This window comes from Rattus norvegicus, chromosome 10 (assembly GCF_021556685.1).
Source record: "Rattus norvegicus strain SHRSP/BbbUtx chromosome 10, alternate assembly SHRSP_T2T, whole genome shotgun sequence".
Taxonomy (NCBI): Eukaryota; Metazoa; Chordata; class Mammalia; order Rodentia; family Muridae; genus Rattus; species Rattus norvegicus.
Window position 1 is genome coordinate 113149094 of NC_141543.1, and position 23786 is coordinate 113172879.

General features: G+C 47.3%; 1 protein-coding gene across 5 annotated transcripts in view; it reads left to right on the forward strand.

Moving 5' to 3' along the window:
- Tbcd (tubulin folding cofactor D) overlaps window positions 1-23786 on the forward strand; it is a 159163-nt gene that overhangs the window by 74750 nt on the left and 60627 nt on the right. For all 5 annotated transcript variants that reach the window (XR_015630115.1, XM_087569203.1, NM_001271364.2 and 2 more), the window contains 2 exon segments: window positions 11977-12133; window positions 20850-20907. Coding sequence is in view for 3 of the 5 variants with exons in the window: in XM_087569203.1 (XP_087425329.1) it covers window positions 11977-12133; window positions 20850-20907 (215 nt within the window). In the remaining 2 variants the exon portion in view is untranslated.

Genomic DNA, 23786 nt, shown 5'->3' on the forward strand with positions numbered 1-23786 from the left:
CACTGTGGTGGTGTTTATGCCGTTGGATGAAAAAATTTAAATCTCATTTATTTTTATTTTGTATGTCTTTCATGCATGTCCTAGCACACATGTGGAGGTCAAAGGACAACTTTTTGGGGGTGTTTTCTTTGCTTGTATCATGTAGATCCCTGGGCACACATCTTTACCTACTGAGCCAACTTGCTGACGCATTGATGAAAAATAATTTAGTGAGAAGTCTTGCTACCTGATCAGAACCTTCCACTCCCTGAGCTTACTTTCACACTATCCAACCCTGCCTCCCGTGTTTTCCTAGCCAGGCTTCCTGGTGGTGGTGGTGTGTGGCCTACTGCGTTTACTGGGGAGTTGTGCAGCCGATTTTGCTGGAAGGAGAACACAGGTTCTAGCACGTCAGGCTAGCTGTGGCAGCAGGACACTGAGACTGGGCCACAGTTCCTGGTGCACTTGACAGTCATTCTTCATGTGCCCTTGTGGTAGTTCCGTGTGTTTTGTTCTCTGATCTCATTTTCATGCTTGCTGGTCTCTGTTGTTGTGCAAAGGACTGATTGTGAACAGACCGATTTAGTTCCTGATACCCAGTTGCTTGCTTTACCCAGACACCTTGGGCTTGTGGGGGTAAGGGGAGGGACTTGAGGTACATCTAGCCAGTAGATAAGAGTGGAACTCAGCTTCTACAGGGAATCAGGGCTTTGTGTTTGATCTTGAGCCCAGGTGTAGTGCACTCACATGTGGCCCCATAAGGTGATAGTGTCTCCAGGGCTGTGTCTTCCATGTACCTCAGTCATGTGTTACTTTGACAAAGTACCTGACATAAAAGATTGATTGTGGCTCAGATTTCAGATATTTCAGTCCAAGGTTGGCTGGACCCATTCCTTTGGCTCAAGACGAGACAGAATGTCATGGTGGTGCAAGTCTAAGGAGGAGGAAGGTATGGCTTGCTTCATGGTGGCCAGGAAGGAGGAGGAAGGGAGAGAGAAAAAGAGAAGGGTAGGAGGAGGCATTTGACCCTTAAAGATCTACCTCCTCACTGACCTATTTTCTCTAAAAGCTTCTACCTCCCAACGTTCCTCTTCTTCCCAATAATGCCATTAAATTAAATGTCCATCAGTAGATTAGTTCGTTAAGTCAGCACCCGTATGATCTGGTCACCTCTCAATGATTGGCTCCACTGGCAGGAAACCTAGTCTTCAACACATGAGCCTTTTCATTTGGTTGTGACACTTCTAAACCATAGCCATCCTCCTGCAGTGACTTTAGTTTTCCAAAGAAAATGAGCGCTGTGGAAAATGAGTGTTGTGGCTGCCTGTGTGCTGTTCCTGCAGATGGTAGGCATTTTCTTTTGTTTAATCCAGTCCCTGTGGTGAATACAGGTAATGGGGGTTAGAATTCATATTTGCAGATACCAACTGAGCATCCTTTGGAACTGGTAACCAAGGCTGAGTGCCAGGCAGTATGGTGGCGGAAAACCTGAGACCTACTCAGTGGGGCTCTACCCACCAGGTCATGACCAGGAAAGCTGTAGACACGTGGAATGATGACATCAGAACCTCTCCAGTTCCTTAGTTAAAGATGGGTACCAGGCTTGAGATTAAACCATGTTAGGTGTGCCCTCCATGATCCTGGGCCACTTGCTTCTCCTGGAGTCCTGTGTGTCTCTTGCAACATTGCCTTGAGTTAGGTAGGGCCCATCTCTGACACTTCAGTCTCCTGGGATCCTGCTGTCCCTGAAATACCTGTGATACTCCCAGAGGCTAGAGGCAGGGTCACTGTCCTGGGCCACTGGTGGCCTGGGCCTTAGAGCTGGGGACCCTGACTGAAAGTCAGGTAGGACTGGTCTCAACTTCCTGTGTTCCTGGTTTAGCCTTTAATCCTCCGGGACGCTGCTTTTGCTTCTTTCATGCAGCTGGGCTTGACTCTGTCATTAGCTGTGGGTGTATCTGTGCCAGCAGCACAGCATCAGCAGAGGAGCACACCCTTAGTCCTGGAGGCACCTCCTGCCTCGTGGTTATGCCATGCCATGTCCTTCCTCTGTGGTGACCTGCGGTGGTGGTTGTAAGCAGGAACTGATGGGCCCTTGCCTCTGTGGCAGCGGCTAGGGTGATAACAAAAGGAACCAATGGCAGAGATAAAGGGAGCCAGTGCTAGGTCTTGTTGGAAATGGTCACTCGGGGATTCTAGGAGTGTTTAATTGGCAAAGAACCAATAGGATCACTGGAAAAAGGACCAGTGTAATACTGAGTACTAGCCTGGAGGGGCTTGACTTGGCTGGAAGTCAGCACTTGAGTGGCTTTGAGAGCCAGTAGTTAGAGATGCTGGCTGACTGATGATGGAGAAGGTATCGAGTCTTTTTTGTCAGCCTGGTGTCTTTTTGTGTGCCTTTGGTGGGCACCACTAAACTCCTGTCAGGAGCCCTAACCACACCCCAGTGGCCATGCTTGTTGAGGTACTTGTGTTTTTGGGCAGTTGTGAGAAGCATATTCCTTTGACCTATGTTGAGGAGTCTGTGTTCTGTTTCCCTGAGAGGCTGCCTTGACCTTGCTTGGATATCCCAACTTGATTTTGCTTGGATAATACAGGATGAGGTACATGGGGGTGTTGGCGTGTTTAGTAATGGAGATCATAGAGAAGAGGAGGTGCAACTATGGATTCCCTGCTCTGGGCATGTGATATGGAGCTCATGGTGGGTGTGCATGTCCTATCATGGGCACATGAAATATGGGGTCCATGGTACTGTGTATCCTCAGTCATGGGCAGTTAGTTAGGATGGGGTCTGTGGGGGCTGTGTACATGCTCTGACATGGGACAGTATGCACATTCTGTCGAGACAAGTAGGATGGAATCCAAGGGAAAGGATGCCTTGGAAGACTTAGTCCAGCATGGACGGAAAACCCCACATGAGCTTATTGTCTTGTCTAGACCCTACGTTTAGGCCTCAGTTGTCCTATACTGGTAAAGTGGGGTTTGGTGGGAAAGGAATCGGGTGTTCCATGGATGTCTGACTTTCCCCTCCAGCTCATCTGTCATCTCTTGTTAGTCAGTTGCTGTCAGAGCACCTGACAGTACTTGGACACCATATTTCATTTGTGTCCTCTTCCAAAGACCCTTGTGCTGTAGAACAGCAACTTGCATTTGAAGATGACTCTCCATTCTGGTGAAAGGGCGGACAGCATAGACCTGTTGTGCCACTTTGGTGGTAGCTGTTACTTCCAGGGTGTGGAATATGGGTAGGAGGTGGCTACAGTCTTGAACTGAGAGATAGGCACTGCTGCCTTTGGTTAGCTGGTGTTAGTAATGCCTCCAGGTAGGGTGCTCCTTCTGGAGAGAAGCACACACCCCTGGGGAAGGTACTGGTGTTCTTCAAGGGACAGAACACTTGACTTCCCCCTTGTCTTGAAAACTCGCATGGTCACTCTTGGTATCTTCTGCCAACTCCCTGGAATATGTGGGGGCACAAGTGAACTCTTGCTGCCTGTCCTGTCACCTTAACCGTGTGTGTGGGCTCTCACAGAAGCTGTTTGATTTGCTTGGTTTTGGTTTTGTGTTTTTTTTTTTTAAAGATTTATTTTATTTATTCCATGTATGTAAGTACACTGTTGCTGTCTTCAGACATACCTGAAGGGGACATCGGATCCCATTATGGATGGTTGTGAGCCACCATGTGGTTGCTGGGAATTGAACTCAGGACCTCTGAGTGCTCTTAACCGCTGAGCCATCTCTCTAGCCCTGGTTGTGTTTCTTAAAGACAGGGTTCATTCACTGGCTCAGGCTGAACCAGAACTCACAGAAATTCATTTGCCCCGGCTTCCTGAGTGCAGGAATCACAAGTGTGAGCTGTTAAGCCTGGCTTCACGTGGAAGCTTTTCTGTGCATGCTGGGACAAAGCTGTGTGGCTGGATTCTCCCAGACATCTTTGAAATGTAGCCTAGTGGATGTTTTCTTGTTGTCCTAGATCCCTAATTGCTCACTGATGCCGTCTTCATGTCTTCCTGGTAACATTTGGAGAATGGAGAAGCAGGGCCTTTGGCCTTTCCATTCAGGCAGGTGCTAGACTGTGCTTACTCAGTATGGCTTTTCAGAGTTCTGTGCTTCTGTGCTTTTCTGGACATAGCGTCAGTTCTTTTGGGCTCCTATAACAGAACACCTCATACTGAACAATTAATCTGTAGACATAAGAAACTTACTGCTTGTACCCAGTTTGGAGCAACTAGCACAGTTGCTAGTTCAGTTCCAGATGAAGCAGCTAGCACATTGTGAGTTAGACAATGTCCCCTTACTCACACTTGGTATGTCCTTCTGTGAGGATGGGCTTAAGACCTTTATTAGGCTGCCTTATCGTACACTATTCCATTTTTTGGTGGGTTCTTTATAACCTGATCCTAGGTCACATTGTACCAACACTTCAGTGCTCATAATTCAAGACACTCTAAGGGGGATACTCTAAGTGCAGAACATTGTTTCCTCGCACCGCTTGTGTGTAGGTATTTTGGGGTACTGGGAGGGACATCGTTGTCATACCTGCACAAATACAGCCTGTGCTGGGGTCAAGGCACTGCTGGTGTATACAGGTGGTATTCAGGCTGCCCTTTGGCACTTCTTAGGTGATCTCTGTCTTGTACATCCCAGGCTTTTGCTTGGGTCTCAACTTGCTTTGACTTCAGTACTAGTCACTCTTCATTGCTTTGACAGTTTACCTGAGAAAAGTTAGGAATGAAGGGTTTTCTTTGGCTTATGATACCAAGGTGTCAGACTGTGATCAGGTGTCCTGTGGTGTGATGCAAGCCATCATGGCAAAGGAAGCTGTTCTGCTATGGTGGGGGCCAGGAGGCAAGCACAAGAGAGAGTGAAGCAAGATATGTAATCTTTTAAAGCATTTCCTCCTGACCGTGCATTGTGGGGTCTTCAATATCCATTGATAGAGTTAGCACCCTTGCGATCAGTCCTTTGATCTCAGTATGAAGCCCTCAGCAATCTCTGGGCATATACTTCATATCCAGACTGTAGCACCTTTTTTCTTTTTCTTTTCCATCCTGAAGCATTTAACAGGTTTACAAGATTACAAAGAAATGTTTAGGAAGGCCCAGTGGATTTTTCAGAATTACAGTGTTGGCTTGGGCACAGACTGTAGCTAACAGAGATTCCCAGATGAGTGCGTGTGCGTGTGCGTGTGCGTGTGCGTGTGCGTGCGTCTGTCTGTCTGTCTGTCTGTCTGTCCAACAGTCCTGGCATGCATCAGTCCCAGTTGTAACTTTGCCTAACCTACCCCCACAGCTGAGATTTTAATATAGTATCACCATGAGAATTGCATTCCCTCAGTACCCCTCCCATGTCTCCCCTCTGTCATCTACTTCCAGTCACACCCCTCAGGAGTGTTGTGTTTATAGGTGCCCATACTTCTTACCACCTGCTTTACGGATTTCGTCTAATTCTCCTGCTGATAGGGATGGAAGTGGTTATGGGCATTTCACCAATGTGTTTCTTGTCATTGTTCCCAACAGAATCCGTTGTACCAACCAGGAAGCTAATGTTGGGTTGGGCTTAGAGTTTCTGAAGGGTCCTTCCCTAGTGAGACTTCATCTAAAGTGGAACTGTCTTCTCCCGTGACTGGATTTCTTGGGTGGAAGCGTGTTTGGGATGAAGGGCACCGCCTAATTGATAACTGTGTACCTGCCTGTTGGAGTTTCTCATGCGATCTTCAGGACACCTGGCTGCGTTGTGTGAAAGATGGGCCTTGGCTCTTGGCTGTAGTTGTGGTGTTGCTGGGGCCCAGATGAATGTAGAACCTTTTTCTGGATTAAGTGTGGGCTTAATGTAATGGCTGCTTTCTAGGTAACCCCTGAAGTGCCTTTGGAGGGTACACACCAGGTGACATCTGAGACTGTGCCTTGCAGCACTGGCATGGGGTGAGTTGTCCCACAGTTGAGGGTTCTGTAGCCATAGGCCAGATGCTGCTGCTGCTGCTGTAGGTTAGGAGGCTTCTCGGGCCATTCTGACATGGTCTGTGGGAAATCAATCCAGAGGTCTATGGAGCTCGGTGTTCTATAGATCTTTCTTTCTGTCTTTAGCACATTCAAGAGGCATTTTTCTTGAGCCAGTTGAACTACATTCTTAAGGATAGTATGATGGCTGTTGGTACAAGGGGCAGGTCCTGCAGCCACACCTGATCCCGGAAGCTGGACCTCTGAGGCTCAGGCTCGGTGGGCAGGCTTCTGGGTCTGAGTGTGGCTCCACTCATAGGATGAGGTGCCTCAGAACAGTGCATGAATTTGGGCATAGCTTGGGAGACACTGCTCTCTGTGGTGTGTTTGTCTGTCCATGGCCAGCATTTTACCTATTGTTGGCCTCCTAGACTGCATTAGAATAGTTGATATTTTCATACTGTCCTCTTAGGATTGGTCACACCACTGTATACCTTCATCTCTGCAAGTTCTTTACCATCGAGTTTGAATTGGGAAGGTCGAGCAAAGCCTGGGGTTTGCACTAGACACACCTCAGGAACCTGTACAATCCACAATTGCCCAATGCATTAACTTGTTTTAAATTAGTATGGCTGAGTGGCTGTCAGGAGATGTAACCTTGTGGTGATTTTATGGGTTGGTTGTTTCTGCTTATGTAGATGATAGCTGAATCTTTGTGTCCCTGGCTTACAGGCTCTACGGACCCTGCAGTGAGAAATGTGGGGCTCTGGGGGTTAAATCACTGCTCTCACCTGGAGGCTGCTGCTTCCTTAGGCAGCCTGTGTTAAACAAACGACATGCTGTCTAGGGTGAAGGGTGTTTAAATTACCTTGCTGGACTCCCAAGTTGCCAAAAGGAAGCCCTCTGGGGTATGATATATATATTTGACATGCATTTGCAGTGTGTAATTGGAACCATGAGAAAGGTTTTTGTTCAAAGCTATTGAACAGTTTCCTTATTTTAAACCTGTTGGATCTGGAAAGAGCTGTTTCGGAATTTCTGTCTGATAATGATTATGTAAAGGTTGAAGGCAAGGAGTTTCCTGTTCCAAATCACCATCCCCCTCCCCCGAGCCCAGCTTTGTGAGTGCCCAGTGCCCTTGTAGCCACTAAAGATACTCTGACTTCTGTTTCCTAGAGCCCTGAATATCAGAGCTGGAAACTCAATGCCTTCCTTTCACATGGAGAGGCTGGACAGCTCTATAGAGCTCCCCCGCCCCCCAGAAGCAGCAGAAGTGGGCCAACCTGTCTGCGCATGCCCGGCTGCTGCTCTCACCACCTTAGGATGAATCAGAGGCAGCAGTCTGGCTTCCCTATGTTTTTGTTACAGGCTCAGTCATTGCTGTCTTTCCCACGTTGTCCTTTCTACAAATCAGTTCCTTTCCAGTGATCCATAGCATAGCATCCTGCCCTTACCAGGCCAGCCTCCGTTTAGCAGCCAGTCGTCGGTGCCATATTCTTTGTTAGCTCCTGTGTTTGCTGTGCATTTGTGGAGGATGTTTTTAAGTATCGCAGTACACGAAAAGCCAGGATGCTGTCCCTGAAGACTGCTGGCTGGGCTGTGGGCCAGAATAGGAGGAGGACAGTCAAATGACAGGCAGCATTGGCATCCATAGGTGGCTGTGGGGCCTGAGGCCCTGATGAGCTTTACGTTCTGCCTTTCTAGCCTAGAACTGTAGAAGGACACAGGCATAGGAGTCTCAGCATATTTTGACATCTGAAGGTCCTGGCTCTATCTGGAGATAGGCAAGAGGTGAGTGGGTTCTTGGAACCTGCAACTCCTGTGGCCTCTCGGTTGGGATGGGCAGTTGGAACCAGCAGATATCCTCCCAGCAGATACCCTGAACAGTAAACAGGATTACACTCTGAGAAAGTCCATCAAGACATACTGTTAGTGGATTCAGACCCATCACTTGATTTTCTTTTTTTTTTTTTTTTTTTCACTTGATTTTCTTATGTCTGCCTATGTCACAAGTTCCTGAGAAGGGATAGATTCCAAAATTATCTTACTTCAGTTTGGGGACAGAAGCCTGGGTGCCCTGGCTGGGGTGGGTACTGTGGTGTGGGAGATCTGTGTCTGGGGTTGCTCTTGTGTGGCACCAGTTTCCTGGCAAGGTGTAGGAGAGTGTGAAGTGGACATTGAGAATGCTGACACTGCCACTCGTAGTTGTCTGTCTGGAAATTGGTTTTGTCCTGTGGAGTGATAAGTTGACACTTAGAGAACACATTCAGGTTTCCCTGAGGCCAGAGGCTTGCTGGCTGGCCTTGCCCAGAGCATCTGGGCTGTGGTGCCTACTGAGCTCCAGGGAGTCCAGCTGGCAGTGACACTGCGCATATGGACACTGCCCTCCCACAGGTGCCACAGCCAATTTTCTTGACATTGTTTGCTCCCTAGTGGGCAACCCGTTAATTAACAGAGTTGTGAATTTGAGCTATATACTAGCAAACTTGGAGTAATTCCAGGTCAGCTAGGCCTGTTTCAGTAGAACAGAGGACCTTTTCAGCATAGCAGATTGGATATAGTTCTAGTGGAGATAATTGTAGTTATAATTTCTAATCTGTGGCACCCAAGGTGGTTTGCGTGTGCCTGTTTCCTGGGGTGCAGAGAGGCCTTGTAGGATAAGGGAGTCTCTGGGACTTACTCTGCAGTGGGAGTTCTGGCAGAGAAGGGGACTGTAAGGCCAGTTGGGAACTGGGTAGGAGCTGTAGGGATCTCAAGAATGATGTGAAGGAGCTAGCCGTTGTGATCACAGAGCGCCTCTGGAAGGATGGGAGGTGGGGCTGGGGCCCAGCTGTTGGAATGGAGGAGCTGCTTCTGTGGATGGGGCTGACTCAGAGCTTGGCTGTGGAGAGGCCAGGAATAGCTGGCCCTTACTGGGCCCTAAACTATGCCCAAGACTTCAATGTGGCCACTTATATGAGAAACTGCTAGGAAAATGGGCTCTGTCTTAGACATCTAGAAGCCACAATCACATTCCTAATGCTGCAATATTCAGGGACTGAGACTTGTCAGGGGATAGGCCTTATTTGGGGTTCTTAGCAGGGCCAGGCTAAACAAAGGATGTATATGTTCATTCCTCTTGCACTTGTCCTGTGCACATTTTGCAGCCTCTGTGAAATACCACAGGTATGTGAAATAGATTCCATTGAACCATAACTATTTCATATTTATATAGAAAAATCCTTAAAAGCAAAAAGGCAGGATTTGGTTTTGTAACATTAATAGTCCTTCAGAGTTTTGTTTGTTTGGTTTTTTTCTTTTTGCCTATATATTTCTAGGTCTATTTTCTGGTGGATAATTGCACATGCAGGAGATGGGCACCTCACATGCACACACCTAAGTGGTACCACTCCTCACACTGTTGGTGGACACAGGGTTGGGACTTGTGTGTGGTAAGGATATAGACTACAGGCTCTGAGGGCGGCATGCATGCAGTCCTAGAGTCAGTGTGCTCCATTTATCTTGCTTTTGGAGTCCCTGGACACTCACATGCCTTTTGTGTCTGCTGCTGGTATTTGACTAAATTCCTTGATTTATCTGTCAGCTGTGAATCTTCCCTTTATGGCCTTCAGTGCTTGTGGCGAACTCCTGCCAGTAAGGTTAATCACGTGTGAGACTCTGCATTCAAATTCCATTGTCATATCTAAAGGGACAGAGGAGCGTCCTGCTCTCATCATAGCTCTGGCAGAGTCTATAGCAATGTGTTCCTTCACATGACAGGGGCTTCCATCTTTAGTAAGCAGCTCTTCACAAATACAGAAATATACAGAACAGAATGCACAGTAACATTGGTTTTTATTATTATTTGTGTGGTATGCATTCGTAGGTGTCACTGTGTGTGTGTGTATGTGTGTGTGCGCGCTCGCGCGTGTGTGTGTGTGCGCGCGCGTGTGTGTGTGTGCGCGCGCGTGTGTGTGTGTGCGCGCTCGCGCGCGCGTGTGTGTGTGTGTGTGTGTGTGTGTGTGTGTGTGTGTAGGCCAGGGGTCAATTTTGGGTCTCTTTTATCCCTTTCTACTTTATTTTTAATACAAGGTTCCTCACCGAATCTAGGATTGCACCTGTTTGGCAAGATGAGCCATCCAGCAAGCCACGGGGCTCTTCTCTTCTCTGCCTCTCCGGTGCTAGGATTACAAGCATGTAGCACTATGTCTGGATTTTTTATGTGCGTGCTGGGGATGTGAACTTAGGTCTTCAAGCTTACGTGGCAGGGACTTTACCAACTGAGCCATTTACTCAGCCCTGATTTCACCTTTCGTCGGCATATAACTGCTGTACACAGTACTGGGTTTCAAAAGACCATTTTCATAGAAGTGTATAGTATACTTTTACTGAGCTCCTCATGGTGTTCCCTCTCCCTTTCCCTCCTGTTAGCCTCCTTCTGTTTTCCCAAGTGCTTTTGCTTCTACTTTCATGTCACGTATATACATGCTTTTTTCATGTCACGTATACACATGGTTTTTCATGTCACGTATATACATGGTTTTTGCATGAAATCTAGGATGTACAAATGAGAGAAAAACGTGATATTTATCTGGCAAGCTATTTTGCTTAATGTGTAATAATCTCCAGTTGGATCCATTTTCCTATAAATAGCATGATTTCATTTGTGTTTGTTTTGTGTGTGTTTGTGTGAGAGTGTGCATGTGTGTGCACATGCGTGTGGGAGTCAGAAGTCAATGTTAGATATCTCCTGTTGATGTCCATCTTATTCTCTGACAGGTTCTTTCACTGATCTTGAAGCTCATGGGTTTGGCTATGCTGGTTGTCCAATGAGCTCCAGAGAGATCCTCTTGTCTCCTCATTTACCAAGAGCTGGGGTTACACACCCTAACATGCTCGACTTTTATAGGGGTGCTAGAGAGCTGCCTTCAGGTCTTCATGTTTGTATTACAGACACTTTATTGACGAAACCCCTGACTTGCTTTTACTTGTGGTGGAATCAAACTTAATTGTTTAGATGTGCTATATTTCTTTATCCATTCTTCTCTTGACAGATATCTAAATTGGTTATATAATTTAGCCATTTAGAACAATACTGCAAATAAACATTTATGAATGTGCTGGGCATGGTGGCACACACCTTTAATCCCTACACTTAGGAAGCTGAGGCAGGGAGAGAGTTCAAGGGTAGCTTAGCCTGATTTACATAGCAAATTTGAGGTCAACCAACAAGAGCCACATGGTGAGACACTGCCTTAAACAGAACAGAACTCATTGATGAGCAAGTGTATCTGTGATGACTTAGAGCCCTTCAGGTAAACACTCAGGAGTGCTATAAATCCCGTAATAATTTAATGTTCCAGTATTCTTGCACACATCACCTCTTTGTGTCAACTGCTGTGTGTGTGTGTGTGAGTGTTTGTCTCTGTGTGTGTGTGTCTCTGTATGTGTGTGTGTGTGTCTGTCTGTCTGTCTCTGTGCGTGCATGTGTATCAATTGCCTGGTTGTATACTTTCACTAGAATCGGAAGAGGGATTCATGTGACTTTATCTGTTGGCTAATATAGACACTTTATATGATCAAACAAGCAGACAATCCTGTTACATAGGGTAACCTAGGGCTGGCTTTCTGCGTCTGCAGCCTCTTCAGTCCTGGAACTTCAAGGACCCCTCTCTGGTCCAGGTCTGGTGCCTCCTCCCCTCTCTGAGGTTGTTGAAGTTGAAGTAATAAGATTTGGATGGTGTCCTGTGGCTTCACATCCATCTGTCTCATTTGTGGGTGTCACCAAGACTCCCCATAAATACAGAGTCCTTTTCTATGCTGGTGTGGGTCTCTAAGGTTTGCACTCTGTTGGTATGGCCACAGGTTTGGCAGCCTAGCTGTGTGGTTCTTGTTTTGAAGAACTGTTATTTCTTTAAGTAATTCTTGGGAAACTCAAGAAATGCCCTTTCACCTGTGAGCTGGTGGACTTGTTTTCCTTTCAGGGTTTGTTTGTTTGTCTTTGTGAGTAGATTTTAACTCCTGTCTGTGATCCTGCCTCATGGTATACCATCAGATGCTCATTGTTTTTGTCTCCTGCTAGTTGTCACAGTGATCCTGAAGGCCCTTACCTACGATGAGAAGCGGGGTGCCTGCAGCGTGGGGGCCAACGTCAGGGATGCTGCCTGCTATGTGTGCTGGGCTTTTGCACGTGCCTACGAGCCTCAGGAGTTGACACCTTTCGTGACTGCCATTTCAAGGTAAAGCCTTTTGGTTGTGCTGAAGGGTAATTGTGTCACGTGGCAGACATACCTCAGATAGACATACTATTTGCCCAGAACCTGTTGGCCTTAGGTAAGCCAGTCTGTACAACTGCCAATGTAGCTGCGCCCCTCCCCTCTAAGAGGTGGACAATAAAGGAAAAGACTGCCTTATTTTGTGAAATGGGACAGGATCTGCTATGTGGGGAGATAGAGTTCCAAACATAGCTGTCCAGGGAAGCAAATGGGTTCCAGATCTCACTTCAGACCTTTCCAAATGTCAGAAGAAACTACTTGCATGGGACCAGAGTAAAGCTCAGTCACTAGAATACTCTGGAGCCATTAGCAGCTCCACAGTGTGCTGAGGACAGAGCAGATCACTGGTCTTGCCCTAGTGAGTATGAAAAGACTCAGACAGAGAGGACCCATTATCCTGTTCATGCCATGATGTGCATTTAGCTATTTGGTGTCCTCCTTTGGCTCCTCAGAATGAAGCTTGAACTCTAAGAAAGGTTACTGCTACCCCCGCCCCCCAAATTTTATGTGCCACTTGCTGAAAAGACATCTGTGCTGAGGACACACTTGTTCTGCATCCTTCCGAGGGAAAGGAAAAAGAAAAAGAAAAAACCTCTAGAAATTCAGGTAGAAGAGCTCTGGTACCATGCCTAAGCTGTGAGGTCTCTGAGGTCACTGAGCTCCTGTTAAGAGCCTGCAGACTCAGAGCTACTGCCCTAACCTGCGACCCTGCCTCTCATTGGCCAGAGGTACTGGAGTCCAGTGACTGGGCACCTGCCACACCACCTCTGAACACCTCCCTGCTCACAGAGCTCTCCAGCGCTGTTTGTTCTGCAAGTTGCTGAATGAAGGTGAGGTGGAAGTGTACTGGCCACACAACTTGGGAAGTTGAGACAGACAAAGCCTCAGGAAAAGCAGATATTTCAGCACTTCCCAGAGTTCTGAAAGTGTGGGCCAGATGCTAAGTTTCCAGGATCCCCTAGAACATCCTTATGGTGCTACTCACACCCTCACCTCATTTCAAGACTCAGCTTCAGAATATTCCCCCTGGATATCTGACTGGAACCACCTGCTCTCATAAAGGAGCCGCCCTGGACCTGTTTGATCCTATGGGGCATAAACATAACTGACGGGGCACAACTCACGGGGACATGACACATGCATGGTTGCCAGTAAGCTGTGCTGTTGGTTGTAGACTTGGCTCTGGGTGAGAAGGGGCAAGAGCCCAGCTTTCCAGGGCCTTCTGCTGAGCCTCAGGCCTGGTCCTTAGCTGTGACCTCCGTTTCCCACTCCACTGCCATGCAGATGCACCTGTTTGCTGTTTATGTGGCTTTGAGGGAGGTTCTTGCAACTGTTCCTTGTCCTCATCGTCAACTTTCTCGCTGTATATTGTGTAAGTAGCAGAAATGTTTTTCTCTTGTTCACAGCTGTCCCAGAGCAGTGAAGCTCCTTTACATTGATGGCATCCTGTTCAGTTCCTCAGCTCTGTCTGGTGGGGAGCTGCAGCCCTGAAGATGAAAAGAGGATACAGTGTTGAGTAGGAGATAGGCGTAGAGCTGGCATGGCCCTGACTTGACCCTGATGTGGCCCTGGGAGATTGTGAAGGATGGGAGGACGCTTGGCTCTGATGTGCATTTGCTTTCTGTTTCAAAGTAGAAACAATCCGGACAGATTCCATTCAGTCTAACAGTTTTGTTCAGAGAGCAGCACCCCCCCAGGATGCTATGCCATGTCCTCCCTCCTCTAATCCAGGATGTAGGAAGGCAGATGGCCTGAGGGAGGGAATAATAGAGTAAAGGGAACAGGAGCTGGCCTGCTGGCCTGGGAGCATGTGGCTAACTTCGTTTTTGTTGAGTGTGGGGACTCAAAGCCTTTCTGCAGGTTTTGAAGGCAGGAGGTACGGAGGAGAGGTCCTCATGATTGGAGGACCCTGTGGGGCACCTGGTCCTGAAGGAAAATGCAGGATTACACAGTTCCCACCAGAGTGCGTGTCTTCACTCCATGCTATAGAACTCGTGTCACAACAACGATTGATCTCTGGGTGGATTTTGCAAAGGAAACAGTCTGCGAAAAGCTTGGCTCTGAAGTTGGCTGCTGAGTCTTGGTGTTACGGTGGTCTTTGGACTCTGGTCTGTCTTCTCTAGCTCCAGCTTTTCCCACACTTAGAACAGTATGTTGAGGAGCTTCCATAGCTGCCGAAGGAACATGGTACCTTTTGCTTCAGGGTCACCATTTACTACTCAGGGAAGAAAAGGCAACTGCACATCAGAGCCAAAGGTCCTTCCCATTCTTCCCAGGTTCCTGGCAGGTCATTGCTGCCATGTCAGGGTCACATCTGTCTCCATGCCTACTTCCTACTCAACACTCTACTCTCTTTTTATACTGGGGGGGGGGCACAAAAAGGCTCTCTTTGCTGGCCCTGCACAAGCTCTTGGTCATGAGGTTTCTGTCTGAGAACTGTAGAAGGTGGCCCAGGTTGGGCTTGGCATGGTCTTCCCAGGACTTATGTGAACTGAGCTTGCTCTGAGTGTGGCATGTGCCACGGGGAAGTAAGAGGTCCTCTTCATGTTGGGTTGAAGTGTTGGGTGTGCTGTGGAGAATTTGGCTTCTGTTGAGACTTAGTGGGTGAGCACAGATGAGCCCTTCACTTTATATACAGCTCAGTCTCTGGAATGACCCTGAATTTCCTGGCCAAGGAGAAGTTGTTATACAGCCCTCTCTACCTGTAGTCTGTAAGAACTCCTGTGGGTCCACTTGTTTCTTTGGGCTTGGAGGGTTTGGACTTGCTGGCTTGTGGGACAAGCCTGAGGGGTTGCTGGGGAACTCATGTCTGTATGTTGTACACGGAAAACTGCAGCTGTCTGTTTGCAAGGCTGCCAGCCTGTGCTTCACAGCCGCCTGATTCTAAGTTGGCAGCCAGCAGATGGGCAGCAGTGCCCTTTGGAGCTGAGCTGCTGCAGATTTCTAGCTGGTTAGACAGGTTCTGAGGAACCTGTGCCTGCCCCTTCCTGGCCCATCTGACTCCAGGCATCAGCGGGGGAGGGCATCTGGTGAGTCAGGTGCGCCAGTGAGCTTGGGGCATGCACTACCTCCTGCCTGAAGCTCTGTGCGTCTGAGTATCGGTCGGGTGTGCCCTGCAGACCTGCTTGTGAGGTTCGTCATGAGTGACCATGCTTTTTAATTATCAGCTCTTAAGCCCATTATTTCTAGTACATGATAAAATCTTGGTATCTTTACTTTCACAAACTTCTCTGCGTATCTTGTACAGTGCAGTTGAGATCCAAATATAGTTCCCAGAATAAAATAGAAAGAACCAGGGAGGTGATGTGAGGAGTCTTGCTGTACCCTGGTGCCTGATACAGTGGAAAGCCACTAACCTTTGGTTGAAGAAACTGGATGAGTTGTTCTTACTCTCACAGTGTCAACTCTGCTTTCGGAGTTTTAAAAGATTTTCAAGGCATATTTTTATCTTTTTGCAGTGATTTTGATTGCCTTTTGAAGCCATCTTTCTCTGTCTTTGAGCAGAGAGGGAGAGCCAGAATACTGTTTTGTGGCACAAACCTGACCCCCTGACAAGCGCAGTGCAAGGCAGGAGTAGTAAGACGTGATGTGGAAACACGATGGGGTGGCTGTGATTCCTTCTAAGCAGAAGTCAAAATCTGATCTACAGGAAGGAAAAGAAAGCAAATTGTGTGCTGCTGCCAGAGCACCCAGCCTGTCACCTTCCAGTGATTTCCTCACCTGAAACTCTTTTGTAAGCTGAGCTCCTGTTGACGTTCACTCCGCCCAGGCACAGACCCACCTGTGCCAGGGGCAGCTCCTGACTCTCACCTCCACTGTGCAAACCGGCAGGGCAGCGTGGGCTGCCTGTGAACGGCCTGGGATTGGCTCTGTAGGATCTCTTCCTCCAGGGCAAGATTGTCCTGAAAAAAAAAAAAAAATAAGGAAACAGCAAGCGTTGCTCAAAGCTATGTCTTATTCTTCTCTCTGGCCCAGCTTTCTGAGAGGACAACTGTTGAGGAGAAGGCCAGCAATTGGAGATAATCTTGGTCTGCCAGGTCCAACTTTGTGCTGGCTTGGCTGTGACCCCAAAGCACATGGTGATTCTTATCTTAGAGAAATTCAGTAAAAATGCAGGGCTTATATTTTAATGTGATTTGAAACTAAAAACAAAACTAAGAAACCATGGAGTTTCGCAGTGACTTATTCGTCTTCTCTTTAAAAAGTTACCTCAGAATGGAAGTGCTGTTGTCCCGTGTACAGGCAAGTGTGCTTTGAAGTGCCACACAGTATCACACAAATGAAAAAAAATTAGTTTGTGGTGAACGCTGTTCTCACCGTGTATGCTGAGCCAAGGTGTAAGACTGTGGGGAAGGAGGGGGGCAGGCTGAGGCATGCTACTCACTTTCCCTAGGTTTATACCAGAAAGAGGATCCCTTCTGTGTGGTTAAATCCTGGTGAGCTATCTCACAGCTTCCCCAGAGAAACTAAGCAGGCAGACACACCCACCAACACCTCACCTCACATGGTGGCTTTCACTGTGGTGCCAGGCATTGCTCTTTAGGTTTTCTCTGAAGTGAGAGGAGTAGTGACTTTTACACAGGGTAAAAGTCTGCTATGGATGAGTGAGACCCAGGTGAAGGTTAGTACACGTACAAGCAGTGACTTAGGAAGATACTTTCCTGTTTCTATTTGACTAATATCATTAAACCCCTTGTTCTGAAATATCAGCCTTGTTCTGAAAGTAGGAAATGAGTTTTAAGGAATTTAGTCTAAAGCTAGAGAGATGGTTTAGTGGTCAAGTGCACCACTGGCTGTTCTAGAGGATTGGGTTCAGTGCAGCCCTCAAAGGGCAGCCTACAACTGTCTGTAACTCCAGTCCCAGGGACTCTGAAGCCCTCTTCAGGAATCCTCAGGCTTAGCACACATATGGTACACAGACATACATGCAGACACACACACACACACACACACACACACACACACACACACACACACAAAGTAAAAAGTTAAAAAAAGAATTTAACCCAAATCAAAACTCTTAAAACCTGTTAAAATTGGGAGGTGGTGGCACATGCCTTTAATCCCAGCACCCTGGAGGCAGAGGCAGGCAGATCTCTGTAAATTTAAGGTCGGCCTGGTCTATAGGGTGAGGGTGCTACACAGAGGGTACACAGAGAAACCTTGTTTCAAAAAAAAAAAATAAACATTATTGTATCACAAGTACATGCAGATTTGTTTTTAATTAACGTAGAAGTTTACTATTACTTAAAAAGCAGTGTTTTCCAGGTATTGTTACAGTTGCCTCAGTGTAATCTCTAAGTTTGATGAGACAGCAAATCCTGATTTGTGCCTGTAATCTTAGCACTTGAGAGGCTAAGGGAAGAGAATTACTATGAGTTCAAGGCAGCCTGGGCCACAGAACGAGCTGCTATCCTGATACCCTTTCTTAAAAAAAAAAAAAAAGAGAAAGAAAAGAAAGAAAATTATTACTGAAGCAGTGACTTCTAAGGCATTTGCTTAAGGGAAAGCTAACTTTATGGAAGTGCATGAGGCTGTTGCTTCTCTTGGCTGATACCTGTTGCATACAGGCTTTCTCTGTGCTAACAGCCCGCAGTGGACTCTGACTCCTGTCCCACTCCTTGTGGCCTGTGGCTCACTTTGCTCACTCGTACCTTAGAGAGGTCTGCATGGAGCAGCTTGTGTGTGTTCCATGTCAGAGACCGAGAGCTGTCACTAGCAATCTCACTGCAATCTCAGGGAGGAATGATTACCATGTTCCTAGGCTCCGAGAATCACAAGGATCACAGAGGCTGGAGCTTTTGGGAGCATACAGACCTGTCAGAGAGGTTGTGGGAGGGGTGGCTCCATAGGCAAGATAGGTGGCTAAGGCCTGCTGCATCTGTCTCCAACTGGACATGGTCTGCATGGGGCTTCTTGTGTTGAAGCTGAGCGCAGGAGAGATGCCTACGATTCATACATGTGGTACTCTCTCAGCCACCCACACACCTGAGAAGGATAAGTAGGGTTGGGAAAGGGCTCCCCCATAGGGGCTACCCTAACCCTACCACCTTATCAGGTCTTATCTGCAGTTGTAGCACTGCCTAGTAATCTGTGGAAAGTGCTTTAGGAAAAATTGGGCAGAGCCCCATCCCTCGGCGGAATGAAGTGAATGAGTCTTATGCTGACATCAGCCTCTTAGACAGCTATGGCTTTATCTCCACAGGCTGCACATACCATTTGGAATTTTCCTCATCCCATGCCCAGTGCCTGGCTGGGTAGAATGTGTAGACAGCTATGAGAAAGCAGCTTTATTTTCTGAATGGCCTGACTCCTCTAGAATGAACACTTGGTTGAAATTGGACTTTGGTCAGTTTGCCCGGGCAGAGTAACATTCTTTCTGCCCCTGTCTTCCAAGATGTTCCCTGAACCGTGTGTGTGTGTGTGTGTGTGTGTGTGTGTGTGTGTGTGTGTGTGTAGCAAAAACTTAATTTTTAACAGCAGTAGGTATATGGCTTACAAGTTACTAGGAAACGTGTATGCAGGCCTCAGTCAGCTCTATGATCTGAAGACTGTTCACAAAGGCTGCTGTGGTGTGCTAAAGGTAGAAACAATTTAAAAATGTTCACAATGAGGTGGGATGAACCCTCTGTTGTTATAAATCAGATTTCTCTGCTTCTCAGTGTGGCAAACTGTAATAATTACCGCAAGCCAGAAAAGTTGTGCCCCTGCCCCACTCCCATTTTCGTATTGGAATTAAAGACAGTTCTTTGTCCCCTCTCTTGTTGCACAAGTTCTCTCCTGTGGCACACACCTGCCTAGCAGGGTCCTGTTTTTTTTAACATTAAAATTAAAGTAAGTAAGTAAGTGTGTGTGTGTGTGTGTGTGTGTGTGTGTGTGTGTGTGCGCGTGCGTGTGTGTTTTGTTTGAAGATCTCTGTCTAGAGGTTAAAGTTGCAAAGAGTTGGTTATCTCTGTTACCATATGGGACCCAGGGGTCAAACTCAGGTCGTTAGACTTGGTGGTCTCAGTGCTTATTCTTGAGCAGTTTTTTTTTTTTTTTAAATCTTTTTAGACCCCAAAGACCTTCTGGTCATTTCTGTCCTCTGGTGATCCCTAGTTGGTATTTGGAGTCTAGGATTGCAGGCATCCTTCTCCCAAGTGCCATTCCATTGAGTGCAAGTCTTCAACTTAATCTGTGGAGGCTACTTAACCCTGCCCAGGCTCACAGGAGGGAGGTGGTGGCCCCAGAATGTGAGTCAGGAGGGTAGTCTGTGGTCTCACAGCTCTCTCTCCTGTGCCTGGTACACAGTGCCCACCGCATGGCTGGGAAAGTTGAAATGAGGTTGAACACCAGACTTGGCTGGTCCATGGTCCTTGCACATTGCTGTTTCCTGAGACCATCCCTGGGATGTGGGAACCAACAAGCAGATGGGGAAATACTTCCCTGCGAAGTGTTCCCCTTGGAGGGCAGGACCCGTAGCAGTAACTGGTGATAGATGCAGGAGAGGTAAGAGGCACGAGATGGGAAGGAGCAAGATTCTGACAATAATGGAGTTTGATATATAAGAAGAAGACTTAATTAAAGCCTGTTGGGTGTCTGGAGAGCTAGGAAAAGTTGGGTTAGTCTGACATTATTGCTTCTGGCTGTAGAAAGGATTGAGACTTAGCAGCTTCCTTCCGTGTGCTGTTTCCATGGTGACTGCTATAACTGGCTGCTTGCCTGATAGCAGGTTTCTTGTTACTCAATCAAAGACTTGAAGGACACCGCTTTCTAAAGAAAAGGCTTATTTTGACCTGTGGTCTGGGTCCTCCTAGGTCAAGAGGCTGCATGTAGTGTTGGCCTTCTTGCCAGGAGGGTCCTGAGCACTAATACCACTTTGAAAGGGGCAGAGAGCAGATTCATGGCGTGTCTTCTTTTGTGAAACCCAGAGGATCAGTCTTGGGCTCCATCCTCTGACCTCATCTAATCCTCATTGTGTCCCATCTCTCTCAACCTAGATGTAGACAACGCATGCCCCATCATGCCTCATACCAGGACCTGTGGGGAATGTTGAAACCATATGTTTGGGTGCTTCCAAGGGTCAAGCTGCCTGCAGGGTGCATGGAGCTCTTGCTGCTCAGTGTATAGGTAGCTGTGGCCTAGGAGTGTTGGTGTCGGTCACCCAGTTGTGACCGTCTACATACAACCAGCTCTCATCCTCTAGAACCGTTTATCATGATCCCAGCAGGCCAAAGGCATTGTTCTCCAAGGCACTAGAGGCTCAGTGTACACCATTTAAGGACATTTGTTAGGGCTGGGGCTGTCTATAATGTTTGATATCTTAGAGGTTACTAGAATCTCTCATAGCTCTAGAACTTAGCTTCCCTTCTGTTAGGCTTATTCAGGTGTCCAGCAAGTGAGCAAGTGAGTGAACGCTGTAACGACACACGGTCTGTGCCTGTGCAGGTCAGAAATCCACCTCATCGTCAGGAATCTTCCTCTGATGAGACCAGGGTCTCCTGTTGGCCTGGTGTTCATCCTTAGGCTAGACTGGTTGGGCAGCAGTCCCAGGGAACCTCCTGGGATTACAAGCGTGCACCACCTCCCCAACATTTTTATGAGGGATTTCATGCTTGCACGGCGAGCAGTTTACTGACTGAGCTATTTTCCCAGCCCTTGCGTATTTCATTTTAATTAATCGTTTTCCTTGTTTTTACAGTGCCCTGGTCATTGCTGCTGTATTTGACCGAAATGTGAACTGCAGAAGAGCAGCCTCTGTAAGTTTCCTTGTCCCCAGTGCATTCCTTTCCTGGAGGTGGGGCCGTAACTGTTGCCAGTGTCCTGTATGTGGGCCTTTGTCGATTTGGAAAACCCATACCCCGTGGCAGCAAAGGAGAGCAGATGAAAGAACCAAGTAAAACAGTCTCCATGGTAACACTTGTAGGGCATTAACTGTGGGATTCTTGAGAAGGTCAGGGTTGAATAAGCATAAGGGAACAGGTTTCTGTTCAATAACCGGACCAAATTCAGGATAGCCCGAGCTCTGCAGAGGAGAAGAAATTTATCCTATGTTTCTAACCTCCAGGACACGGCAGGATGGGTCCAGAGATGACAGGGTAGGGCACTGGCGCCTTCATGCTCTAGGAGGAGCTGTCACTAAGCTGTAGTTTAGTTAACTCTGCTTTCCTCACGACACGAGTGGATATCCCTGGGTGTGCTTCAGCCTTACAGCTGCCCGTGCTCCTTATGCTTTTAACTCAGTTACCCAGGTTCCCCGAGATCCAGTTTTTGGGATGGGTTTGGATAGAAGGAGTTTAGTAGCTTTGGGTGCCAACAGACGTGTTGGTCAGAGTCTCCTGCTCCACCTACCTGTGGCATTCTGTATCTGCGCCAGTAACGAGACCGAGTCTCATGAATTACGAGGGGAAGAGACAGTGAGAGGTTTTCCTAGGGTTGCCTGCATGTGTGCATGCGTTCGTGCGTGCATGCGTGCGTGCGTGTGTGTGTGTGTGTTGAGGGGGAGGGTTGTTGCAGCGGCTGACTCCACAGAGGTGAGGCCAGGTCCAGGAGTGCTGTGGGAGGCTGGACCCCAGAGGACCTCAGATGATAAATCCAGGCTCTGTGAGGGGTGCCATGATGCCTTAGCAGTCTGGCTGTCTTCTCCTCATAGACAGGCCAGCAGTTTAACACATTCAGGGTATCAGGAACCGAAGGGAAGTCTCTGAGAGAGGTGCAGGCTGAAACTTGCTGCTGGCTGTGAGGTGTGAGGAGTTGGGAGTGCCCATGGTTTGAGTACAGGGACTCCACATCTTTGTTTCAGGTGGTCATGGAGTGATACACTATTACAACTGCTTTGAGACTGAGGGGAAGGTCAGGGTGGTAGGCAGGTGGTGTTTGTGCCAACACATGTCCGAAATATGAAGAGGCTGTGGTTGAGATGGCAATGCCACAGCCATTCTGTGTGGATAGGAGCCAGGCCTCAGAGTAGGATGGAGAGGAGACTCCTGAGGTTCTGGAGGGGAAAGGGAACATTGTCTTGACCTGCATGTGGGCGGGAACTTGCTGTTTAGAGGCTGAAAAGTTCTTTCCTATAAGCCACTTTCATTGTATTCATGTTTTAAAATTACAAACAGGTGTTTGACTCTGAGGTAATGAAGAAGCCTTTGACTTTTGCTCTGGAAACGTGCTATACGGTGTAGTTGCTTTTTAGACTTTGAACCAACCTTTCATTCTTGTTCTAACTTCCCCTGGTGTATTGTCTCCTCTCTTCTGTTGGATTCAGTCTATTAGTCTTTTGTCTGCGTTTGAGCTAGCAACACAGAGAGGGTAGAGGTATTTATCTCCTCTTTTATTCCATAGTTTTAATTTAAGAGATTGTTGTCTTTCTACTTTAATTATTTGGTAGTATTTTCAAAAGAACCCATTCTAGCATTTTTTGTTTTTGGAAAAATTTCACGATTTTGTATAGTTTTTTTTTTCTTTTTCTTTTTTTTTTTTTTTCCGGAGCTGGGGACCGAACCCAGGGCCTTGTGCTTGCTAGGCAAGCGCTCTACCACTGAGCTAAATCCCCAACCCCTAGTTTTTACTTAATACAAATCTGCCCAGCTTTCTTGTTTCTCAAGTTAAGACTTTGCCCTGTCTTCTGTGTTGTTAAGTGAAGTGATTCGCTGCTATCACGGGCTTCAGCTGACTTCATCTCCTCTCTCACAGTGGCTCCTGTCTTGTTTGATTGTTTAAGTGATGGAGTTTCCGTCCTGTTACTCCTGCTGGCCTCTGGCTGCACTGCAGCTGCTGTGCACTCAGGCTCTGTGTACCGAGTTCCTGTACGTCCACTGCTGCCTCAGCCATGTATTTGGCATGGCAGCCAGCATATTAGAGTCACCTGTTTGAAGACCTCCTGTGGAGGGCTTAGCAAGCCCAGCCGTCCTGTGCTGCATCATAGGCTCCCGGCCAAGGGGCCGCGCCTCTGGCATTCTGGTCAGGTGACTTTTGAGGTTTTGCTGGCTCAGGATGCCTGTGGTCTTCCATGGCTGCTGTTGGCTCTTTGCCTGCATCTGTACTGAGAAGCAGCCAGGATGCAAGCACCTTCCCAGAGGCCTTTAAAACTGTCTGTGTCCCCACAGGGACTCCATGTTGTCTGCAGTGTTAGTAGAAACCCAGTGATTTCTTGGGAGGTCTTAGCAGTCTTGCCTTCATAGTTAACTGATAGACAGTAACTGTAAGTCTGATATAAAATTTTATAATAAATCTGTACTAATATGTTTTTATGTTTTCTTTATTGTTTTCTGTAACCTAAGATGTATTTGTGGGAAGTAACAATAAAATCAAAGCCCTATGGCTTTGTTTATGTGACCTGGGACAAAGTGAAACAAACAAACAAAACCTTTATAAATCATTTTTTTTAAACTTGAAATTAAACCTTATTAAACTAGCAAGAAATTCTGTGTGTTCCCTTTGAGTTCGCACTCTTTACATAGTAGACTGTAGGATTTAAACCCAGGAAAGTGAGGGATGCCTCTGTGTGAGCTCATTTGAAGGTGTAAGAGTTTTCCTAGTGAAAGGAGCTCCCACCAGGAGCTGCTTCTGTAGGCAAACTCTTGAGTTTTGCTGTCTGATGTGTGAGATGTCCATTCACCTGGCCAGAGTCCAGGAGGTT